Source organism: Bos taurus, chromosome 13 (genome assembly GCF_002263795.3).
Source record: "Bos taurus isolate L1 Dominette 01449 registration number 42190680 breed Hereford chromosome 13, ARS-UCD2.0, whole genome shotgun sequence".
NCBI lineage: Eukaryota > Metazoa > Chordata > Mammalia > Artiodactyla > Bovidae > Bos > Bos taurus.
In genome coordinates this window covers 79820842-79840512 of record NC_037340.1, presented here as the reverse complement: position 1 = coordinate 79840512, position 19671 = coordinate 79820842, and the positions used below count along the sequence as shown (strand labels likewise).

General features: G+C 48.9%; 1 protein-coding gene across 3 annotated transcripts in view; it reads left to right on the top strand.

Annotated features, from left to right (window-relative positions):
* ZFP64 (ZFP64 zinc finger protein) overlaps positions 1-19671 on the top strand; it is an 85990-nt gene that overhangs the window by 41687 nt on the left and 24632 nt on the right. The window contains exon 1 of one of the 3 annotated variants that reach the window (XM_025000759.2): positions 13850-14239. The exons of the other annotated variants lie outside the window; for them this stretch is intronic. Coding sequence (XP_024856527.1) covers positions 14134-14239 — 106 coding nt within the window. The 5' untranslated portion in view covers positions 13850-14133. Of the gene's footprint in view, positions 1-13849; positions 14240-19671 lie in introns of those variants that run through there. 3 annotated transcript variants of the gene reach the window in all.

The following is a 19671-nucleotide window of genomic DNA, read 5'->3' as shown; positions in this document are numbered from 1 at the left end:
ACTCAAATCACCTACCCCCATTCGAATCAGCGTGTTTTCTCTGGTCACGACCTCCATCCGGTCTGGTAAATCTGGGATTCTTCTCTACCCCCACCCACCCCTGGACCTCCCTGGAATATTAAATGGGACTGGGAAGCTGTTGCTGGTGTGCCTGCCGCCCCCGCCCCCAGATGTGAGTGACAGATGTGTTTTGTTGCATGTTGGTTCACAGCTATAATTTGGGAAATTCAAAGGTAGAATCTTTGCTCTGAGCTTCTCACACACAGAATAAGATCTGTGTTTGATCTAAGAGAGTAAAATATAAGCCTGTTAGCATTCTTCCAAAAGGAAAAGGCCAAAAAAGTAAATAAGCAAATGGTGCTCCTCGGGGAATGTTAGCTCCTGGGAGAGTTGTTAATTTCTAGAGAAGCAATACCACATTTATATCATGTATATAGAGACCGTGTGGTCCATTATCCGGTCTGGGACAGAGTGAGGCGGCACTGCTGCTGATTAGGACGGGAGAGCAGGTCTGAGTAGCTTCCAACACGCCCTTAGCACCCATTCCAAGGGAAGCCCAAGCCCAGAAGCTGTAAAATAACGCCTAATGCTTTGCCCTAGAGATGGAAGACAGCAACACAACATAGGGCAAAGGTCAGAGTTTCATATCCCATGGGTCTGTCTTCCAAGAAAAATAACAAGTCACACGCCACAGAGCTGATGGAGTTTGAGTTTTGAGTTTTAAAGATAAATGTACTATTACTATAAATGTATCATCTTTATCTGTTTATTCTCTGCCGTGTGACTGTATTCCTATTTCCAATGTTAGTAGGCATAGTAGATTAGGTTTCTATTTCCAACCCGGCCCCCCTTCCCTGGGACTGAGTCATCCTTACCCACCGTCGCCCGTCGGTATCGTGGTGGGTAGAGTGGCTGCCTGGCCCCGTTGGCTCTGGGCGAAGCTTTGTGATTTGCTCTGGCCAATGAAGCCGATGGGAAGAGGGGTTCTCACTGTGCCTGTACAGCTTGGCTCTTCCTGTCACTCTCTCGTGACCCGTCACGAGAAGAACATGCCCCGTGTAGATAAAGACCCAGGGAAAAACGAGCAGCCACATGGAGTTGACCTGAACCTAACCCAACAGGGCCACAGTGACTCCCAGATCCGTGAAAAAGAACATAAAGATTTGCTGTCAAAAGCCATGGAGATTTTGAGGTTGTGACACAGCAAAAGCTAACACAGGAGACTATTTGTGAACGTCCTCAATTTACGATTGTCTACTGAATTGCGTAGCCCGCGTTTAGCATTTACCTGAATAAGTAAGACAAAGTTTTCCCTACAATATCACTTTAAAGTCACTTTCAACACAAGTATGATGAAAAAAGTATTTGTCCTTATAAACTGTGAATGCAAATCCAGCTGGTCTCTTCTTCACATCTTACCTCCTTTTCCTTTTCCTTTTTTTTTTTTTTAATTTTTGTCAGTTCCCTTTTTTCAGAAAGGGAAAGAAAACTGCCCAGAGGACTCCCCACTTGGTCTGCCCAAGACCTGTTAGTCTCCCTGTGGGCGTCTTTGGTTCAAAGTAGCATTTTCCCTGCTGGCTCTGAGACTCAGCGCATTCCAGAAGATACATGAGAGGGACAAAGCGCTGGAGATGCTTCAGCTTTTAAGAGAGTTTACACCTTTTCTTAAAGAGGGTTCCGTTCACTTCTACCTGACTCTAAGTTACTATGTGTCTTCAGAAAGATCAGCAGAGTTCAGGTTGATTTGAAAGATTTTTATGTTGAAGGATCCATGAGAACTTAAAATTTTTTCAGTATTAAAAGTTCTTGCAAGTTAGTAAGTTGGCAATCATCTTTACAGACCTTTCCACCTAATCCAGTGTAGACAGCAGGAGTGCATGCTAAGTCACTTCCGTCGTGTCCGACTCTGCAATGTTATGGACTGTGGCCGCCAGGCTCCTCTGCCCATGGAATTCTCCAGGCAAGAATACTGGAGTGGGCTGCCATTTCCTCCTCCAGGAGATCTTCCCAACCCAGGGATCGAACCCAGGTCTCCCGCATTGCAGGCAGATTCTTTACCATCTGAGCCACTAAGGGTTAAAAAAAAAAAAAAAAGTGGGCTCTTTGAAGCAGTTTGTTAGAGCTGGTTCTATGAAGTGCACGTGGATATCACTGAAAGCCCTCACAAGCCTGGGTTGTACAGCAGGCCTGTGGAGAAGTGGAACCTGGATCCAGTGGTTAGGAAGAAAGGCTCTGGAGTCAGATCAATGTGGGTTAGAATCCCAGCTCCGTATCATCCCAGAGAATGAAAATGGCCCAGACAAGTGACGTAACCTCTCTGAACCTCAGTTTCGTCTTCTGTATAATTGAGGTAATAACCATGCCTGCCTTATAGTACTGTAAAGAAGAGTTAAATAAAATAATGCATGTTAAATAGAATAATGCATGTTAAGGTACAGAAAATTAGCAAAGGGGAGAAGAGAGGGGACAAATTAGGAGTGTGGGATTAACAGATACACATACTACATGTAAAACAGGCAGCAAGGATAAACGGTATAGCCATATCCATTATCTTATAATAACCTATAATGGAATATAACCTACAAAACTACTGAATCACTATACTGTATACCTGAGACTCACATAATATTGTAAAGCAACCATACTTCAATTTAAAAAGAAAAACAAAAAGTAATGTATGTTAGGTACCTAACACATGTGAAAATGCTCAGTCATGTCCAGCTCTTTGCGGCCCCGTGGACTATACAGTCCACGGCATTCTCCAGGACAGAATGCTGGAGTAGGTAGCCTTTCCCTTCTCCAGGGGATCTTCCCAAGCCAGGGATCGAACCCACGTCTCTCATGTCTCCTGCACTGGCAGGCGGGGTCTTTACCACTCACAGCACCTGGGAAGGCCAGTGAGAACCAGAGGAGGTCTCAGAGCTCACTCACAAGAGCGGCATTTCCGAAGAGGCTTCAGCAGTGCGTGCTGGCAGCAGCGGCAGTCTCTGGGAGCAGCAGGGCCCACCTTAGGGGTTTCCAGCTTCAGCACTGCAGAACCCCTGCAGCATGCCGAGCGGACGTGCCCCGTTCGGTACCTCATTCTGGCCCGTCTCCCTGTCTCCCTGTCGCCCGAGCTATGCTCTCAGCTCCCTCACACGCTGCCAGTCAATTCCTGATCTGGTGCAGTTGGCCAGCAGTTTCTGTTGCTTGTAATCAATGAACTCTAATTGATTCACTCCCAAAGAGAGAAGCTCTGATGGGATCTGTGGTCACTGGTCTTTACTGAGGACACCAGTTGGGCAGAATTTGGGGCCGTATCAATGTACACGTCGTTGCTTAGACTCAGCACTTGCACTTGGCTAAAAAGCCAGCTCGGATGTTTTCGGTCTAATAGTGCAAACCTTGCTTCCTTTAAACAAAAAGATGCCCCTACCACCACTAGGGGAATTCTCCTTCCTTCTGAGAGCTTAACGGGTTCCAGTGTGTGAGGGCCGGCCTTCCTGCGGGGAGGGCATGTGTCCCATGCCGGGCCAATCACAGTACCCTGTGACCTTGGTCAGAGCTATCAGTCCAATAGCAAAGGTTAATCAGTGAGTTTATCCTATAAGGCAACAGAAAGAGTTGCTGGTTTCCACAGAAATAATTGACAGTAAATATTTATCATCTCTGCTGCAGCCCCTCAGTTCTGTAGTTCTAGCACAAGAGCAGCCACGTGAAGTGAAGTGAAGCTGCTCAGTCGTGTCCGACTCGTTGCGACCCCATGAACTGTAGCCCGCCAGGCTCCTTTGTCCATGGGATTCTCCAGGCAAGAAGACTGGAGTAGGTTGCCATGCCCTCCTCCAGGGATCTTCCCGACCCAGGGATCGAACCCAGGTCTCCCACATTGCAGGCAGGTTCTTTACCCTTTGAATTACTCAGGAATCAGCCACAGATAAATATGTAAATGAGTGGAGCCATGTTCCAATAAAACCTGATTTACAGAAACATGCAAATGGGCGAGCTTTGGTCCATAGACCACAGCTTGCTAACCCCTGGCTAAAGGATGGGTTTAGCAAGACAAGACAAGCCAATCAGGCACTTTGTAGATACTCAATAAAATCAATAGATTATAATTTGTATTTTAAAGTATTTTATTTAAAATATTTAAAGTATCTATTGCATTTTAAAGTAGTTTTTAAAGTTATTATGGTGTAAGGGTAGTAGGTAGATGGCTGTTGATAATAATAATAATAACTAATATACTTGATTCTTTATTGTCAACCCCTTTACACGTATTTCCCTTTTAATACTCAGAAGAACTATTCGAGTTAGGTAGAATTATCATCCTCATTTTACAGATGAGGAAACTGTGGCTTGAGGAGGTTAAGTTCAGTTCAGTTGCTCAGTCGTGTCCGACTCTTTGCAACCCCATGAACCGCAGCATGCCAGGCCTCCCTGTCCATCACCAACTCCTGGAGTTCACTCAAATGCAAGTCCATTGAGTCAGTGATGCCATCCAACCATATCACCCTCTGTCGTCCCCTTCTCCTCCTGCCCTCAATCTTTCCCAGCATCAGGGTCTTTTCAAATGATTCAGCTCTTTGCATCAGGTGGCCAAAGTATTGGAGTTTCAGCTTCAGCATCAGCCCTTCCAATGAACACTCAGGACAGATCTCCTTTAGGATGGACTGGTTGGATCTCCTTGCAGTCCAAGGGGCTCTCAAGAGAGGAGGTTAAGGGACTTATTCAAAATCACACATCTCTGAAGAGCTGGACTCGGGTGAGATAATGCATGTGAGATGTGCTCACACATGCTCACACGTGAGCCTCTGTGATCACTGGCACCATCGCAGCCATCACTGCCACCACTACCGATGCTTCTCGGGGTGGGGGAGGTTAGGTCACCTTCCCAGACCAGGCCTCGGACCTGCTCTGGAAATGCCCCAGTTTAATAGGGAGAGAGGGGAAGAAGAAACAGGAGCTGGTTTCACTACACCCTGTTGCCATCAAAGCCTTCGTGTCTCCTCCCTACCCACCTCCTGCTCCAGCATTCCACCCACCTCTAGCCAGACAGGTTTCTCCCAACTGCCGTGGCTGATCTCTGCACGGTCTGTTCCCTCTTTGCCTCATTTCTCTGTCTGCCCAAGACCTGCTCTTCCTACACTTCTGGGGTTATGAGTCTGCCTCCTACGTGAAGCTTTGCCTGGCCTCTGTGTGAGTCTTTATCCTACTGTGTGGAACTGTTTACTTATTTTTCCTCTTGCCTACTCTGTGACTTCCTCAAAGGCTTACTGTGGCATTCCTAGAGGTCGATACAGCACCTCACACTCAGATGGAACCAAATGAATTTTTGTTAAACAAATGAATGGTTCTGGAACAAGTGCTAGTAGCATACGTCAGAGCCGGGGAGTCTGTGCGCCATAACATCAGTTCAGTTCAGTTCAGTCGCTCAGTCGTGTCTGACTCTGCGACCCCATGGACTGTAGCCCGCCACACCTCCCTGCCCATCACCAACTCCCGGAGCTTGCTCAAACTCACGTCCATCGAGTCGATGACGCCATCCAACCATCTCATCCTCTGTTGTCCCCTTCTCCTCCTGCCCCCAATCCCTCCCAGCATCAGGGTCTTTTCAAATGAGTCAGCTCTTCGCATCAGGTGGCCAAAGTATTGGAGTTTCAGCTTCAACATCCGTCCTTCCAGTGAACATCCAGGACTGATCTCATTTAGGATGGACTGGTTGGATCTCCTTGTGGTCCAAGGGACTCTCAAGAGTCTTCTCCAACACCACAGTTCAAAAGCATCAATTCTTTGGTGCTCAGCTTTCTTCACAGTCCAACTCTCACATCCATACAGGACTATTGGAAAAACTATAGCTTTGACTAGATGGACCCTTGTTGACAAAGTAATGTCTCTGCTTTTTAATATGCTGTCTAGGTTGGTCATAGCTTTTCTTCCAAGTAGTAAGCATCTTTTAATTTCATGGCTTCAGTCACCATCAGCAGTGATTTTGGAGCCCAGAAAAATAAAATCTGACACTGTTTCCACTGTTTCCCCATCTATTTCCCATGAAGTGATGGGACCAGATGCCATGATCTTCATTTTCTGAATGTTGAGCTTTAAGCCAGCTTTTTAACTGTCCTCTTTCACTTTCATCAAGAGGCTCTTTAGTTCCTCTTCACTTTCTGCCATAAGGGTGGTGTCATCTGCATATCTGAGGTTATTGATATTTCTCCCAGCAGTCTTGACTCCAGCTTGTGCTTCTTCCAGCCCAGCGTTTCTCATGATGTACTCTGCATAGAAGTTAAATAAGCAGGGTGACAATATACAGCCTTGACATACTCCTTTCCCAGTTTGGAACCAGTCTGTTGTTCCATGTCCAATTCTAACTGTTGGTTCTTGGCCTGCATACAGGTTTCTCAAGAGGCAGGTCAGGTGGTCTGGTATTCCCATCTCTTGAAGAATTTTCCAGTTTGTTGTGATCCACACGGTCAAAGGCTTTGGTATAGTCAATAAAGTAGAAGTAGATGTTTTTCTGGAACTCTCTTGCTTTCTTGATGATCCAGTGGATGTTGGCAATTTGATCTCTGGTTCCTCCGCCTTTTCTAAATCCAGCTTGAACATCTGGAAGTTCTCGGTTCATGTACTGCTGAAGCCGGGCTTGGAGACTTTTGAGCATCACTTTGCTGGCGAGTGAGAGGAGTGCGGTGTGACCTAATGTGTGGACACTAACAGAGCCTGAGGATGACAGTGGGCTGGGTGATTTCAGTGTCACCGGAAAGGAACAGGAAACGCGTTTTTCTCACGAGCAGGTAGGATAACTGAGGAGTCCAGGCCTGCCACACCCAGCCGCACAGCTAGACGTTCAGAACGCTTGTTCTGGGAAAACGTTCCTTTACCTTCAGGAACGTCCACCTGTGGGGCCAGCCAGTGAGTCGGAGGCCGTTTCCACCATAAAGGTCCTGATCCACATCGTTGCGTACACAGCATCCTCCTCCAGTACTTCATGCTCATCGTTTCAAACTCTAGTCCATGCAGGGGAGGGGCTGGAGTGACGGAGGAGAAAGGAAAGGGGAGGAGGTTATTTTTATCATGGTTATTTCCATTTTCAGCTAAGACTGTGTTCCAGTGACTGCGGGCTGCCCAGGTGGCGCTAGAGGCAAAGAATCCACCTGCTGATGCAGGAGATGCCAGAGATGTAGGTTCAATCCCTACATCGTGGAGGAGGCAATGGCAACCCGCTCCAGGATTCTTGCCTGGAGAGTCCCACGGACAGAGGAGCCTGGCAGCCTATGGTCCATAGTGTCGCAAGGAGTTGGGAGTCAGACACGACTGAAGCAACTTAGCACTGGTGACTATTTAACTAGCTTCTACTTTTTTTTTTAATTTTAATTTAAAAAGTTATATATTCTGACAAAGTGAAGTGAAGTTGCTCAGTTGTGTCTGGACTTTTTGCGACCCCATGGACTGTACAGTCCATGGAATTCTCCAGGCCAGAATACTGGAGTGGGTAGCCTTTCCCTTCTCCAGGGAATCTTCCCAACCCAGAGATCAAACCCAGGTCTCCTGCATTGCAGGCGGATTCTTTACCAGCTGAGCCACCAGGATAGCCCAGTGGCTCAGCTGTGTATCTATATAACCCATATATGCTGCTAGGGATATAAATTAGTATGGCCACATTGAAGGAGAGTTTAGCATTTCCTAGGAAATTCCTCCCACACTACATTTCTCAAACTTACCATGCATGAGACTCACCAGGGGATTTTGTTATTAGTAAGATGCAGATTCTGGGCATAGAGAAACTTACACATATGAATCAGGAAACCTGTGCAAGAATGTTCGTAGCAACATTGCTCGTGATTACAAATTGGAGACCACCCGTCGGCAATGAAGGTGTAGATGAAGTGTGAATATATTCACGGGGCGACAGTGAACGAGCCACGGCTGCCTGCAGTGACGTGTTGACTCTCACAGGCTTAAAGGAGCAAGGGAAGGAAAGTCAAGTCATACCGTTCCACGAGCGGCAATACTAAGCAACGTATTTAGCTGATGGAGCTGTTTTTAAACAATGCACAGAATTAGAGATTGTGGAAGCAGGTGGCTGAAGGAAGGAGAAGCCGAGATGGAACGCGTGAAGGGCGTCTTTGATGCTAAGAATCTTCCACTTCTTCCTGTGTTGATGGTTATTCAGGTGTCATTCCTTAAATTGCACGTTTATGTTTTGTACGTTCTTGTACGTGTGCCAAATTTAAAATTTTCAAACTTAAAAGAGTGTGAAAAGGCATACAGCCAAGATGTCCGTCACTCAGATGACTGCGTCACAAATACTGCTGTCGTGTCGCCAGAGGTAACTCATATTACCAGCAACCTGGTCTCCTCTGCATTCACAGGTTTATGCGAGAATGTGCATATATGTAAATGTGTTCAATTTGATCACAACACTATTGCGTGTGTGCGTGCGTCTTGAAGAATATTCTATCCGTGCACAGGGAAACTATTTTTATGGTCACAAAGAATTTATTCCATTGTATGATATAACCATAATTTAGTAATTTTAATTATTAACTTTTAACCATAAAGTAGTATGTGAACCCGCTCCTCCCTATTTAAAAAAAATTACTGAGTATATTGTTCTCTTAGGCACATCTGTGAATATTTTAGGCTCTCCAATCCTTCCCCCTTCCAAACTACTCCCTGCCCACAGCTTCCTTAACTCATGGCCAGTACGCATGCGCGCTCTGCAATGCGGGAGACCTGGGCTCCATCCCTGTGTTGGGAAGATCCCCTGGAGAAGGGAAAGGCTACCCACTCCAGTGTTCTGGCCTGGAGAATCCATGGACTGTGCAGTCCACTGGGTCACAAAGAGTTGGACACGACTGAGCGACTTTCACTTTCATGTCTTTGTAGGACTTGTTTTTCCTCCTCAGTGCAGTCTTATCTAGAGCTCTAGCCATGCCTGTGACCATGAATCTGCCTGAGTACTGTTATTTGCTGTCTGATGTGGCTAAGCCACAGTTGAATCTAACCGTTCCTCTACTGTCAGCATTTAGGTTGTCGCTCAAGGGCTCTTGCTGTGACTGGTATTGCAACAAACATCCTCAGACCTGCCCCCTTGGCACAGGTGCACCCGTTTCTCTGCAGAATCGATGGGAAGCGGACCTGGCAGGCCGTTGGCAGGGCGCGTCTAAAGACTCATTGCCAGATTGCCCTCCAAAGGGACTATAAACACTCACACTCCCACCAGCAATGCACCAGAGGACTGACCTCCTTGCACTCTTACTAAAAGTAGATGTTATCAGCATTCCCAATTTTTATTGAGCTGATAGGTTAAAAAAAAAAAAAAAAGGACTTTATGGTTAATATTCATTCCAATAATTGGGCTTCCCTGGTGGCTTAGTCGGTAAAGAATCTGCCTGCAGTGCAGGAGACCCAGGTTTGATCTAGTCCTAGTCCAGTATTCTTGCCTGGGAAATCCCATAGACAGAGAAGCCTGGCAAGTTACAGTCCACGGGGTCTCGAAGAGTCGGACACAACTTAGCAACTAAACCACCACCACCCTTATAATTAATGATGCCGAATGCCTGTTACACATTTCTTGCCCAGAATCTGCATTTAGCATGATCCCCAGGTCATTCTTCTGCACTGGAGTCAGAATCTGCTTTTTAACAAGGTCCCCAGTGATGCCCACACACAGTTTGAAAAGGGCACTGGGAGAGGAATAGCTGGACCACAGCGTACACTCACTCCCCTCCACTAACCTGGGGTGTGCGTGTGTTTATCTTTTCTATTCAGACAGGATATAAAATAGTACTTCAATGTATTTTTGACTTGTATTTCTTTCATCGTAAGTGAGCTTGGACCTTCTCAAATTCTTATGAGCTATAGTTTTCTTCTCTGGGAACAGTCAGAGAGAGAATTGTGTTTTTATTTATTTCTCTTAGAAAAGAAATTACTCGACTAATTAAATGAGTATTAGTACTTATTTACCAGAGAAGAAACTGGCACGAAGGCATGAGAATATGTAGCTCAGAAGGGCTGCTCATGTCAGCACACGCTTGTTTGCTCCCTGTTTATTCCCACAGAAAACGAGGATCTGTATCAAGTTCACTGGAACCACCAATTCTTTTTTTTTTTTTTAGTCATACCATGAAGCTTGTGGGATCTTAGTTCTCCAACCAGGGATCAAACCCGGGTCCTCAACAGTGAAAGCCCAGAGTCCTAATCACTGGACTTCCAGGGAATTGCAGGAACCACCAGTTCTAGATGAGCATTTGCTGCTATTATAGATAACTATATCTCTTACCCTACTGTTATAAATAACTGTTCACATTTACAGTCCCGTCTCTGTAGCAGACACTGTTCCCTGTACTTTACACGTATGAAGTTCAGTCACCCTCGCTACCACCCTGGGTGTATTAGCATCCCCATTTTATTGATGGGAAAACTGAGGCACAGGGCAGCTTTCTCAAGGCCACGTGGTCTCAGAGCTGGGATTCTCACCTCGGCTCCCCCAGTACATGTGCTTTGTAATGATAGGATACTAACTCTGGAATCTTTGCAATGCTTTGTAAGGAGATGCTGAGTGACTAGGGAAAATCTCCTGTATAATTCACATGCATTATCTCTTGGCAAAATGCTTGCTTAAATTATCAAAATTACATATATACTCCATTTTTCTTTTACAAAGTGACAAGCCTTAAAAATTGACTTTCTCTGTGAAGAAAGGGAACTACCTAACAACTATTTTTTAAAAATCAAGATAAAAGTTATATATATAAAGAATGAGAAGTAACTAAGGAACTTCCCTAGCAGTCCAGCAGATAAGACTCCACGCCCCCAGTGCAGGCACCACAGGTTTGAACCCTGATAGGGGAACTTCCAGATGTTCAAGCTGGATTTAGGAAAGGCAGAGGAACCAGAGATCAAATTGCCAACATCCATTACATCATCAAAAAAGCAAGGGAGTTAAAAAAAAAAAATCTACTTCTGCTTTATTGACTACACCAAAGCCTTTGTGTGGGTCACAACAAACTGTGAAAATTCTTCAAGAGATGGGAATACCAGACCACCTGATCTGCCTCTTGAGAAACCTGTATGCAGGTCAAGAAGCAACAGTTAGAACTGGACATGGAACACCAGACTGGTTCCAAATAGGAAAAAGAGTACGTCAAGGCTGTATATTATCACCCTGCTTATTTAACTTCTATGCAGAGTACATCATGAGAAACGCTGGACTGGAAGAAACACAAGCTGGAATCAAGATTGCCAGGAGAAATATCAATAACCTCAGATATGCAGATGACACCACCCTTATGGCAGAAAGTGAAGAGGAACTCAAAAGCCTCTTGATGAAAGTGAAAGTGGAGAGTGAACAAGTTGGCTTAAAGCTCAACATTCAGAAAACAAAGATCATGGCATCTGGTCCCATCACTTCATGGGAAATAGATGGGGCAACAGTGGAAACAGTGTCAGACTTTATTTTTCTGGGCTCCAAAATCACTGCAGATGGTGACTGCAGCCATGAAATTAAAAGACGCTTACTCCTTGGAAGGAAAGTTATGACCAACCTAGATAGCATATTCAAAAGCAGAGACATTACTTCGCCAACAAAGGTTCGTCTAGTCAAGGCTATGGTTTTTCCTGTGGTCATGTATGGATGTGAGAGTTGGACTGTGAAGATGGCTAGCGCCGAAGAATTGATGTTTTTGAACTGTGGTGTTGGAGAAGACTCTTGAGAGTCCCTTGGACTGCAAGGAGATCCAACCAGTCCATTCTGAAGGAGATCAGCCCTGGAATTTCTTTGGAAGGAATGATGCTGAAGCTGAAACTCCAGTACTTTGGCCACCTCATGCGAAGTGCGAAGAGTTGACTCATTGGAAAAGACTCTGATGCTGGGAGGGATTGGGGGCAGGAGGAGAAGGGGACGACAGAGGATGAGATGGCTGGATGGCATCACTGACTCAGTGGACGTGAGTCTCAGTGAACTCCGGGAGTTGGTGATGGACAGGGAGGCCTGGCGTGCTGCGATTCATGGGGTCGCAAAGAGTCAGACACCACTGAGCGACTGAACTGAACTGAATGCGAAGAACCAACTCATTGGAAAAGACCCTGATGCTGGGAAAGATTGAGGGCAGAAGGGGTGACAGAGGGTGAAGTGAGATGGTTGGAGTGAGATGGCATCATTGACTCAATGGACTGAGTTTGAGCAAACTCTGGGAGATGGTGAAAGACAGGGAAGCCTGGCGTGCTGCAGTCCATGGGGTCGCAAAGAGTTGGACACGACTGAGCGACTGAACAACAAGAGGCAACAAGTGCCACCTAATAATCCTTCTGAGACATTTCAGAAAGACACACAACAAACAAGCCGGCATGGATGTCCTGAAGCGGCTTTCCCTGCGTGTGTGCCCGGAGGGCTTCCCTGGTGGCTCGCTCAGCAAAGAGCCCGCCTTCAGTGAAACGCAGGAGATGCGGGTTCAACCCTCCACCCCGGGCCAGGAAGATCCCCTGGAGAAGGAAAGGGCAACCCGCTCCAGTATCCTTGCCTGGGAAATTCCATGGACACGGGGAGACTGGCAGGCTACAGTGCACGGGGCCGAAAGAGTCGGACACGACTTAGCGACTAGGCCGCCACCACCACATGTGCACTTAGGCACACATCCCAAAGAAAGCTTTAAAAGTTGCTTTTAATAAACGTCGTGAAAATTTAACCTTGAGTGACTTCACTGGGTTTTACACAGACATGTTTACAATCAATCTACAACTTGAAAATCAACAGGAAATTTGAGGAAAACAGCTGTCTTTGAGAAATATAAAAATTCGCTTCTCGCAGGCAGTCCCCTGGGGTTTGTCAAGGGTAAACTTCACAAAAGGTGAATGAATTACTGGATGAAGCGGAAACCGCACGGGGCCGAAGCAGCCACTGAAGAAAAACTCACCGGCGGCTATGTTACAAATACGGATTCCCAGGCCCCGCCCCCACGGGTTCAAAGCTGAACCTTTTTACCCAAAGGCCCCACGTGACTCTCAGGTTCGGGCAAGCTCCGGCCACAGCCCGCCTTAAGTAACTCCCCAACCGAAGAGCGCAAACACCTGGGTCTCTTAGGTGGCGTTCTGCTCCCAGTTGGATGTCATTTACCTGGTGCCAGGAGGGGTCCCCTCGGGTCTCATCAAGACCCAGCCAGTCTGAGCAAGAACACCAATTAGCTCAACCGCCCCCGCTCCCAGGACCTCGCCTCGGTCACCTGCCGGGCGGGGTCCGCCCCCCTCTTGGCCCCAGGCTTCCTCTGTGTGGTCTCGGACCACGGGCGCCGGAGTCCCGGGACCGGGCGAGGAGAGGGGGCGGATGGGAAAGACGCTGCGCAGAAATACAGATTCCTGGGCTGCCTGAAGCGAAAACTTACGGAATCTGCATTTTTACCCAGCTCTTCCAGGACCAGTGGGTTCACCCTGCAACTGTAGCCTAATTTAAAATTTAAATTCGAATACGCAGCCACGAGTGCAAGTCGTGCTTCCCAACCTTGGCTGCACATCAGAATAACCTGGGGAACTTAAAAAAAAATTTTTTTTTAATATATATACACACCAGTGTCCAGGGTTCGGTCCAGACCAATTAAGCCAGAATCTAAAAGCGCTGCCTGGGCAGCAGCCGCCTCACCTGGGAGCTCGTTAGAAATACAGAAGCTCAGGCCCCACCCCAGACCCACTGAGTCAGAATCTGCATTTTAACGAGATCCCCAGTGATTCGCGCGCACATTAAAGTTGGAGGAGAGCTGTGCTTCTAAAATTTTAATGGGCAAACGAATCACCTGGGGACCTCGTTAAAATGCAGACACGGTTTCTCAAACTTTAATGTGCATGCGAATCACCTGGGGAGCTTGTTAAAATGCAGATTCTGATTCCGCGGGTCCGGGGTGGAGCCCGAGAGTCTGCATTTCTAACGAGCTCCCAGCCGGTGTGGGCTGCCCGGGTCCGCCCCGCGCTTCCCCTGGAGTCCAGAGGTTTGGCTGCGGGCCAGTCCGCAGCCAGGGCTCCTGATAAACCGTCCTGCTGGGCTGATGAGCAGGATTGCCGGGACGTGCGCGCTCCGGCCGAGCCTGGTTAATTCTCGAACTCCGGGAATTGGCTGTGTGAGGCTGGCCGCTCGCAGGGAGTCGCCAGAGCCCCGATCCTAACGCCATGTCGCGGCGCAAGCAGGCCAGGCCCCAGCATCTCAGCTCCGAGCAGCCGCAGTCCGCGAGCCGGGAGTTAGCCGAGGCGGCCCCGGAGGCGGCGGGGGAGCCGGGTGAGTGGCGCCGGGGACCCCGGGTGCTGGGGGCGGTTTTCTCCGACTTTCCGCAGACCCACGTGGATGCGAGCTCCCGGCCCTTGGGCGGGGCGGGGCGGGGCGGTGAGGCTTCCAGCTGGAGTTCTGGGGCTCAGACCTTGTTACCGTTGCCTTTCTAAGTTACACACACCCCCTTGTGAATTAACCCTTCTCGGGTAGATTGCGTCGCTCCCGGAGTCGCTCTCCTGCAACCACTCCTGCCCCCCAGTCCCCCAAGCGCTATTCGATGACGGTTCGTCTCTCGCACACCTTGGAAGGATGCTCTGAGATCCCTCCGGAGGCAGCCTTCGGCGTGCCCGGCCTCCTTGGCGCCGGCCTGGGGCTGTGCGCGTCGGAGGTGGGCGTTCTGAGACCCCAGGCGTCTTCGTGGGTGTTGGGGGCGGAATGTCCGAGCTTCCGCCGGGCCCTGGAGAGAGGTGCTGGAGCGGAGGCACTGCGACCGGTTCCTGTCTTCCTGGAGCTCGAGGCCGCTGGGGACCGGAGCGGTGACTCCCGAGATAAAGCGGTGGCGCGTGCAGCGTGTTCGGGGTGAGCGCTGGGACAACATCGAGCTGGGAGGGGCCGGGGTGCTGCCTGGGGGCGGCCTCTCGGCGGAGGGCACCGTCGAGGAAAACTCCTGAGGCTTTGAGCTAGCGGTAGAGACGGCCGAGGGCGTCAGCGAGGCTGGAGCTGGGGCGGGGGTGTCCGGCTGAGGTCTGAGAAGGGCTGGGGGCCCCGGGCTCCAGTGAGGGTGTCGACTTTTACTCTGAAGTGGCGCCAGGGTTTGGGGCTGGAGCGGGGTCAGGACGGTGGTGGGGTGTAGGGTTAGAGGGGTTCCAGGAGAAGCCTGGAGACCCTGGGCAACCCTGAGTGCCCCGAGGCAGCCTCTGCTTCCGAAGACCCTGCGGGTTGGGGAGCTTTGAGAACTCGCTGGATTCCTCCGGCTCCTATCCCGCGCTCCTGGAATCCCAGGGGTGGAGTGGAGTCGGGGAATCTGCATTTCTAAGGCGCTTCCCGTTGTGATTATCTTGTTCTCCGGTAAGACCGTGTAGGTTCCTATTTCAGGTCTCTCCACCCCACCCACCCCCGCGATGAGTTGCTGCCTTTTGCTTAGCCAGGAGCTGTTGAGAGGAGCCCTTACTGGAACTTTCTCCCCTTCTCCCCCCCCCCCGCCTCCGCAAGGGAGAAGGGGGATCTGGTCTCTTCTGCGAAAAAGGGCAGACCTCCAGCAGCAGGTCTCTGGTGGGTTCTGATGACCGCACTGCTCCCAGGGAGGCAGTGGAGGAGAGAAGCAGCTTAACGAAGCCACTCCTAAACTGGTGGTTTGTATATAAAAGTAAAGCTTGGCTGGGTAAAACTTCTGCAACCAAAACACCCTGTCTCTGCGCTCAAGGTGTAGAGTGCGGATAGGCAGGTAGAACGAGGGTCTTCCTGGGGGGTGGGGCAGGGCTGCGGATCCTCTGTAAAGAAGAGTTGGGGTGGTACTGGGGATGATGAGTCTTGTCGGGGGAGCGATAATATAAGACCTTTCTTGAAGAAACACAGGCTGTCCAAAGTGAGTGCTATGGGCTACTTTTTACTCCTGCACACGGTGCTTGGAGGGCAAACTCCTGGAACCTTGCTGTGTTTGGAGGGGTTGGGGAGGGTGTTCTGTGTTGTGCGGCACTAGGGGGTGCCAGGGCACCTCAACACCAGCCACCGCTGCAGAGCAAAACAGCCCTGTAACTGATGTTCCCCTGCACTTGTCTCGGGTCTGTTCTGCTGAGCTAGAGGCCTGCCCTTTTTTTTAAGGTTGGGCGTGCGTGCGTGCGCTTAGTCGCTAAGTTGTGTCTGACTCTTCTCCAACCCCATGGACTGTAGCCCACCGGGCTCCTCTGTCCGTGGGATTTTCCAGGCAAGAATACTGGAGTGGGGTGCCATTTCCTCCTCCAGGATATTTTCCCATCCCAGGGATTGAACTCACATGCCTGCATCTCCTGCATTGGCAGGTGGATTCTCTACTACTGAGCCACCTCAGAAGCCCATTTTTTAAGGTTGGGCTGCTCTTAATTTGCAGATGGCTTTGTAACTCATGTAGCTTCTGGAGGAGACAGAATGACTCAGATCAGTTGGTAGACTTCAGTCACTACCAGAGAAAAGCTACTAGAGGCAGGAAAACAACCTTGCCAAAAGAACACCAGCAGTTTCTCAAAAGGTTAGAAGGGCCATTGTGCTACCCTGAGTTCTCACCGTCAGATGCGGCCCACCTCCTCCTCCAGCCTAGAAGGGTCTCCGCCCTAGCTGCACCTGTCTCAGGAGAGCAGGCTTCCCACCTTCCTTCCTTTCCTGGAAGAAGGAAGTCGCCTCTGAAGCTCTGCCGTTTTCTGCCTGGGTGCCCCTTTATAGCCTTGGGCACGGTTTTCTGAGAGCTTTAACCCAACAGTCTCCCTCTGCCTGCCTTCCCATCAGCACTGTGAACTGTTTCCCTCTCCCTGAGAATTTGCTGGCTCGTGTGTGTGCACATCCGTGAATATAACCAGGAGCATCTGTATAGTGCTGACTCAGAAGGTTCTTTTACGGAAGTATGTTAAGGAGTTTAATCTTCGTCTAAACCTGGGAAATGGGCACCAAAATCCTCATTTTATAAATGTGGAAACTGAGGAACTCAGCCAGGGTCACACAGCTAATAAGTTTCAGATTCCAATTCAATTCTTTATCAGCTGGCTTCCCAGGCAGGATCGTAAACCACTGTGCTTCACAGCCTACTACTTAGCTTTCCAGTCTTCTTGGTTTCGGTGGGATTAAAAACCCTGAGGAGTTGAATGGCTTTCTTTCCTTAACACGTGAATTGCTAAGCAATGCAAGGTTTTGCCTTCCTCTGAGAAGCACAGTGATGGACTTCAGACGTGCCAAGTTTTCTGATTCGCTGAAAACTTTGGCCCAGCAGCCTTGAGCAGCAGCTCTGAGCCAGGTTCTCTTCCCGCACAGCAGAAAGTCTTAGTGTGGTCCCCAGACCAGCAGCATCAGCTGGGAACTTGTTAGAAATGAAACACTGCCAGCTCCACTCTGGACCTCCAGAGGGGGAGGCCCTGCCGCCTGTACCTTAACAAGCCCTCCAGGTGACTGTGATGCGCGGGTAGTTTGAGAAGCTATGGCTTGGAGTTGTGCTTCTCCCCACTTGATGGGCATGGGCCTCACCTGGGGATCTTGTTAAAGCGCAGATTCTGTACGTCTGAGAGCCGAGGTTCTGCGCCTCTAACAGGCTCTTGGATCATGCTGGTTAGTGCTCTGAGGACCACCCCTTGAGATCAAAGGCTTAGAGAGTAGTATGAGGTTGGTGTGCTTTAAAACGCGTTCCTGGGCTCACCCCCGCCCCAGTTAACGTGGGTGAGGCCTTGGAGACTCCGTTTAACCCCCAGTTGAGGTGGTTCTGTGTTGCGGGGGGGGGTCCCGTGCATCACTGGGTGGTGAGCAACGTCCCTGGCCTCCACCCACTAGACGCCACATCACAAACGTGTGCACACGATCGTCACAATCCAGAGTGTCCCCAGGTGTTGCAAAATGACCCCCCGTTGAAAGGCATGGGCCTGGGTCCCTTGTTCAGTCCCTGTTAAGGGGCTTCAAGCACCGCAGCTCCTTGGATGTGACGCCTGCGGCCCTTTTGCTGAAGCCCTATGATAGCATTGATGCGATGGAGGCTGGACGCCGTGCTGGGAATTTACATAATACATCTCTTCTTACTCGGAGGCGGGTCAGTGATGCCTCTTTACAGCGAAGTAAACCAAAGCTCGGAAAGGTTGAGTAAGTTGCCAGTAATCACACAGCTAGCACGCGACTAAGCAAACCCTATGCCCTCATCAGCGTGTTCTGCAGCTTCTATGGTAAGAAGGCTTGCTTTGACCAGCCTGTCAAGGAAAGCGGAATCCACCTTCCGTGTTGTTTGTTGTTCAGTCACTGAGTCATGTCTGACTCTTTGGAACCCCACGGTCTGTAGCCTACCAGGCCCCTCTGTCCATGGGATTTCCCAGGCAAGAATACTGAGTGGGTTAGTCACTTAGTCGTATCTGACTCTGCCACCCCATGAACTGTAGCCTACCAGGCTCCTCCGTCCATGGGATTTTCCAGGCAAGAAGACTGGAGTGGGTTGCAATTTCCTTCTCCAGGGGATCTTCCCAACCCAGAGATCAAACCCACATCTCCCACTTGGCTGGCAGATTCTTTACCACTGAGCCGCCTGGGAAGCCTGGGATCAAAAGTCCCTGACTCTGGGCTGTAATTCATAAACTATTTAATACATTTTTTCTTTTCAGACTTAAAATATTGACAGCACCTCTTTTCACTGGGTCTTAAATCTATTTGGAGAGAAATCACTTTACAGTCTTTGAGGAGCACTTGGTCTTTGTTATAGACGTTTTTAAAGTTTCCTGTTAGATGGAACCTTATGAAATAATCTGGCCGTTTTGGCTGGCAGAAACCACAGTGACACCTGGGTCAGCCTTGCTAACAGAGGGTTATGCGATGAACTTCATGAACCAGAGGCTCGGTTTCAATCACTAGTTACAAGTGGCCGATTGCTTCTTCATACGGACATTGCCCTGCCTGGGATTATTTTGATGCACATCAGACATGTACAATCAATAGCCATCCCCAAACTACTAGAACACGGCTTCCCATGTGGCTCAGTGATAAAGAATCCACCTGTCCATGCAGGAGAGTCCGATCCAATCCCTAGGTTAGAAGATCCCCTGGAGGAGAGCGTGGCAACCCCACTCCAGTATCCTTGCCCAGAGAATCCTGTGGACAGAGAAGCCTGGTGGGCTACAGTCCATGGGGTTGTGAAGAGTCGGACATGACTGAGCGTGAATGCATGCAAACTACTAGAATACTCTTTAAAACTTCAGTTTCATCTTCACGCCTTAAAAACTTCCCTTAAACGTTCATTTAGTGTTGGTACATCCTGGGGTCTTAAATGGATTTTACAGTATGTTTAATCAGGATCCCAGAAAGTCCTGATACTGCAGACCATCTCAAGTCTTTTAGTCTCTAGTTTTGTTTTTCTTCACGTTTCAGGTTGAAACGGTGGCATTTTAACCTGGAGAGCAGTGACACTTGAAGTGTGGTCTGTGACTTGTTGCTGAGTTGAATTAAAATAAGTTCAGAAACCACATTTAAAAGTAACTCGGCAAACATCCAGCTTTATGTCACATGTGAAGCATTTGGGCTTTTACTGTCTTATTCCATTTTTCTCGTACTTTGTGTTTATTCTATTAAAAACACTAGCCTGGTGGGTTGGAAGTTATTTTACAAACCAGGTCTTCCCCCACGTCGTTTGAGAGGCTCTGTTGCAAAGCCTGGATCTTGGCAGTCGTGTCCCTGGCACATTTCCATGTTCCTTTGTCCCCTCTGCTTCCTGGAAGTTGGTGAAGAGGATG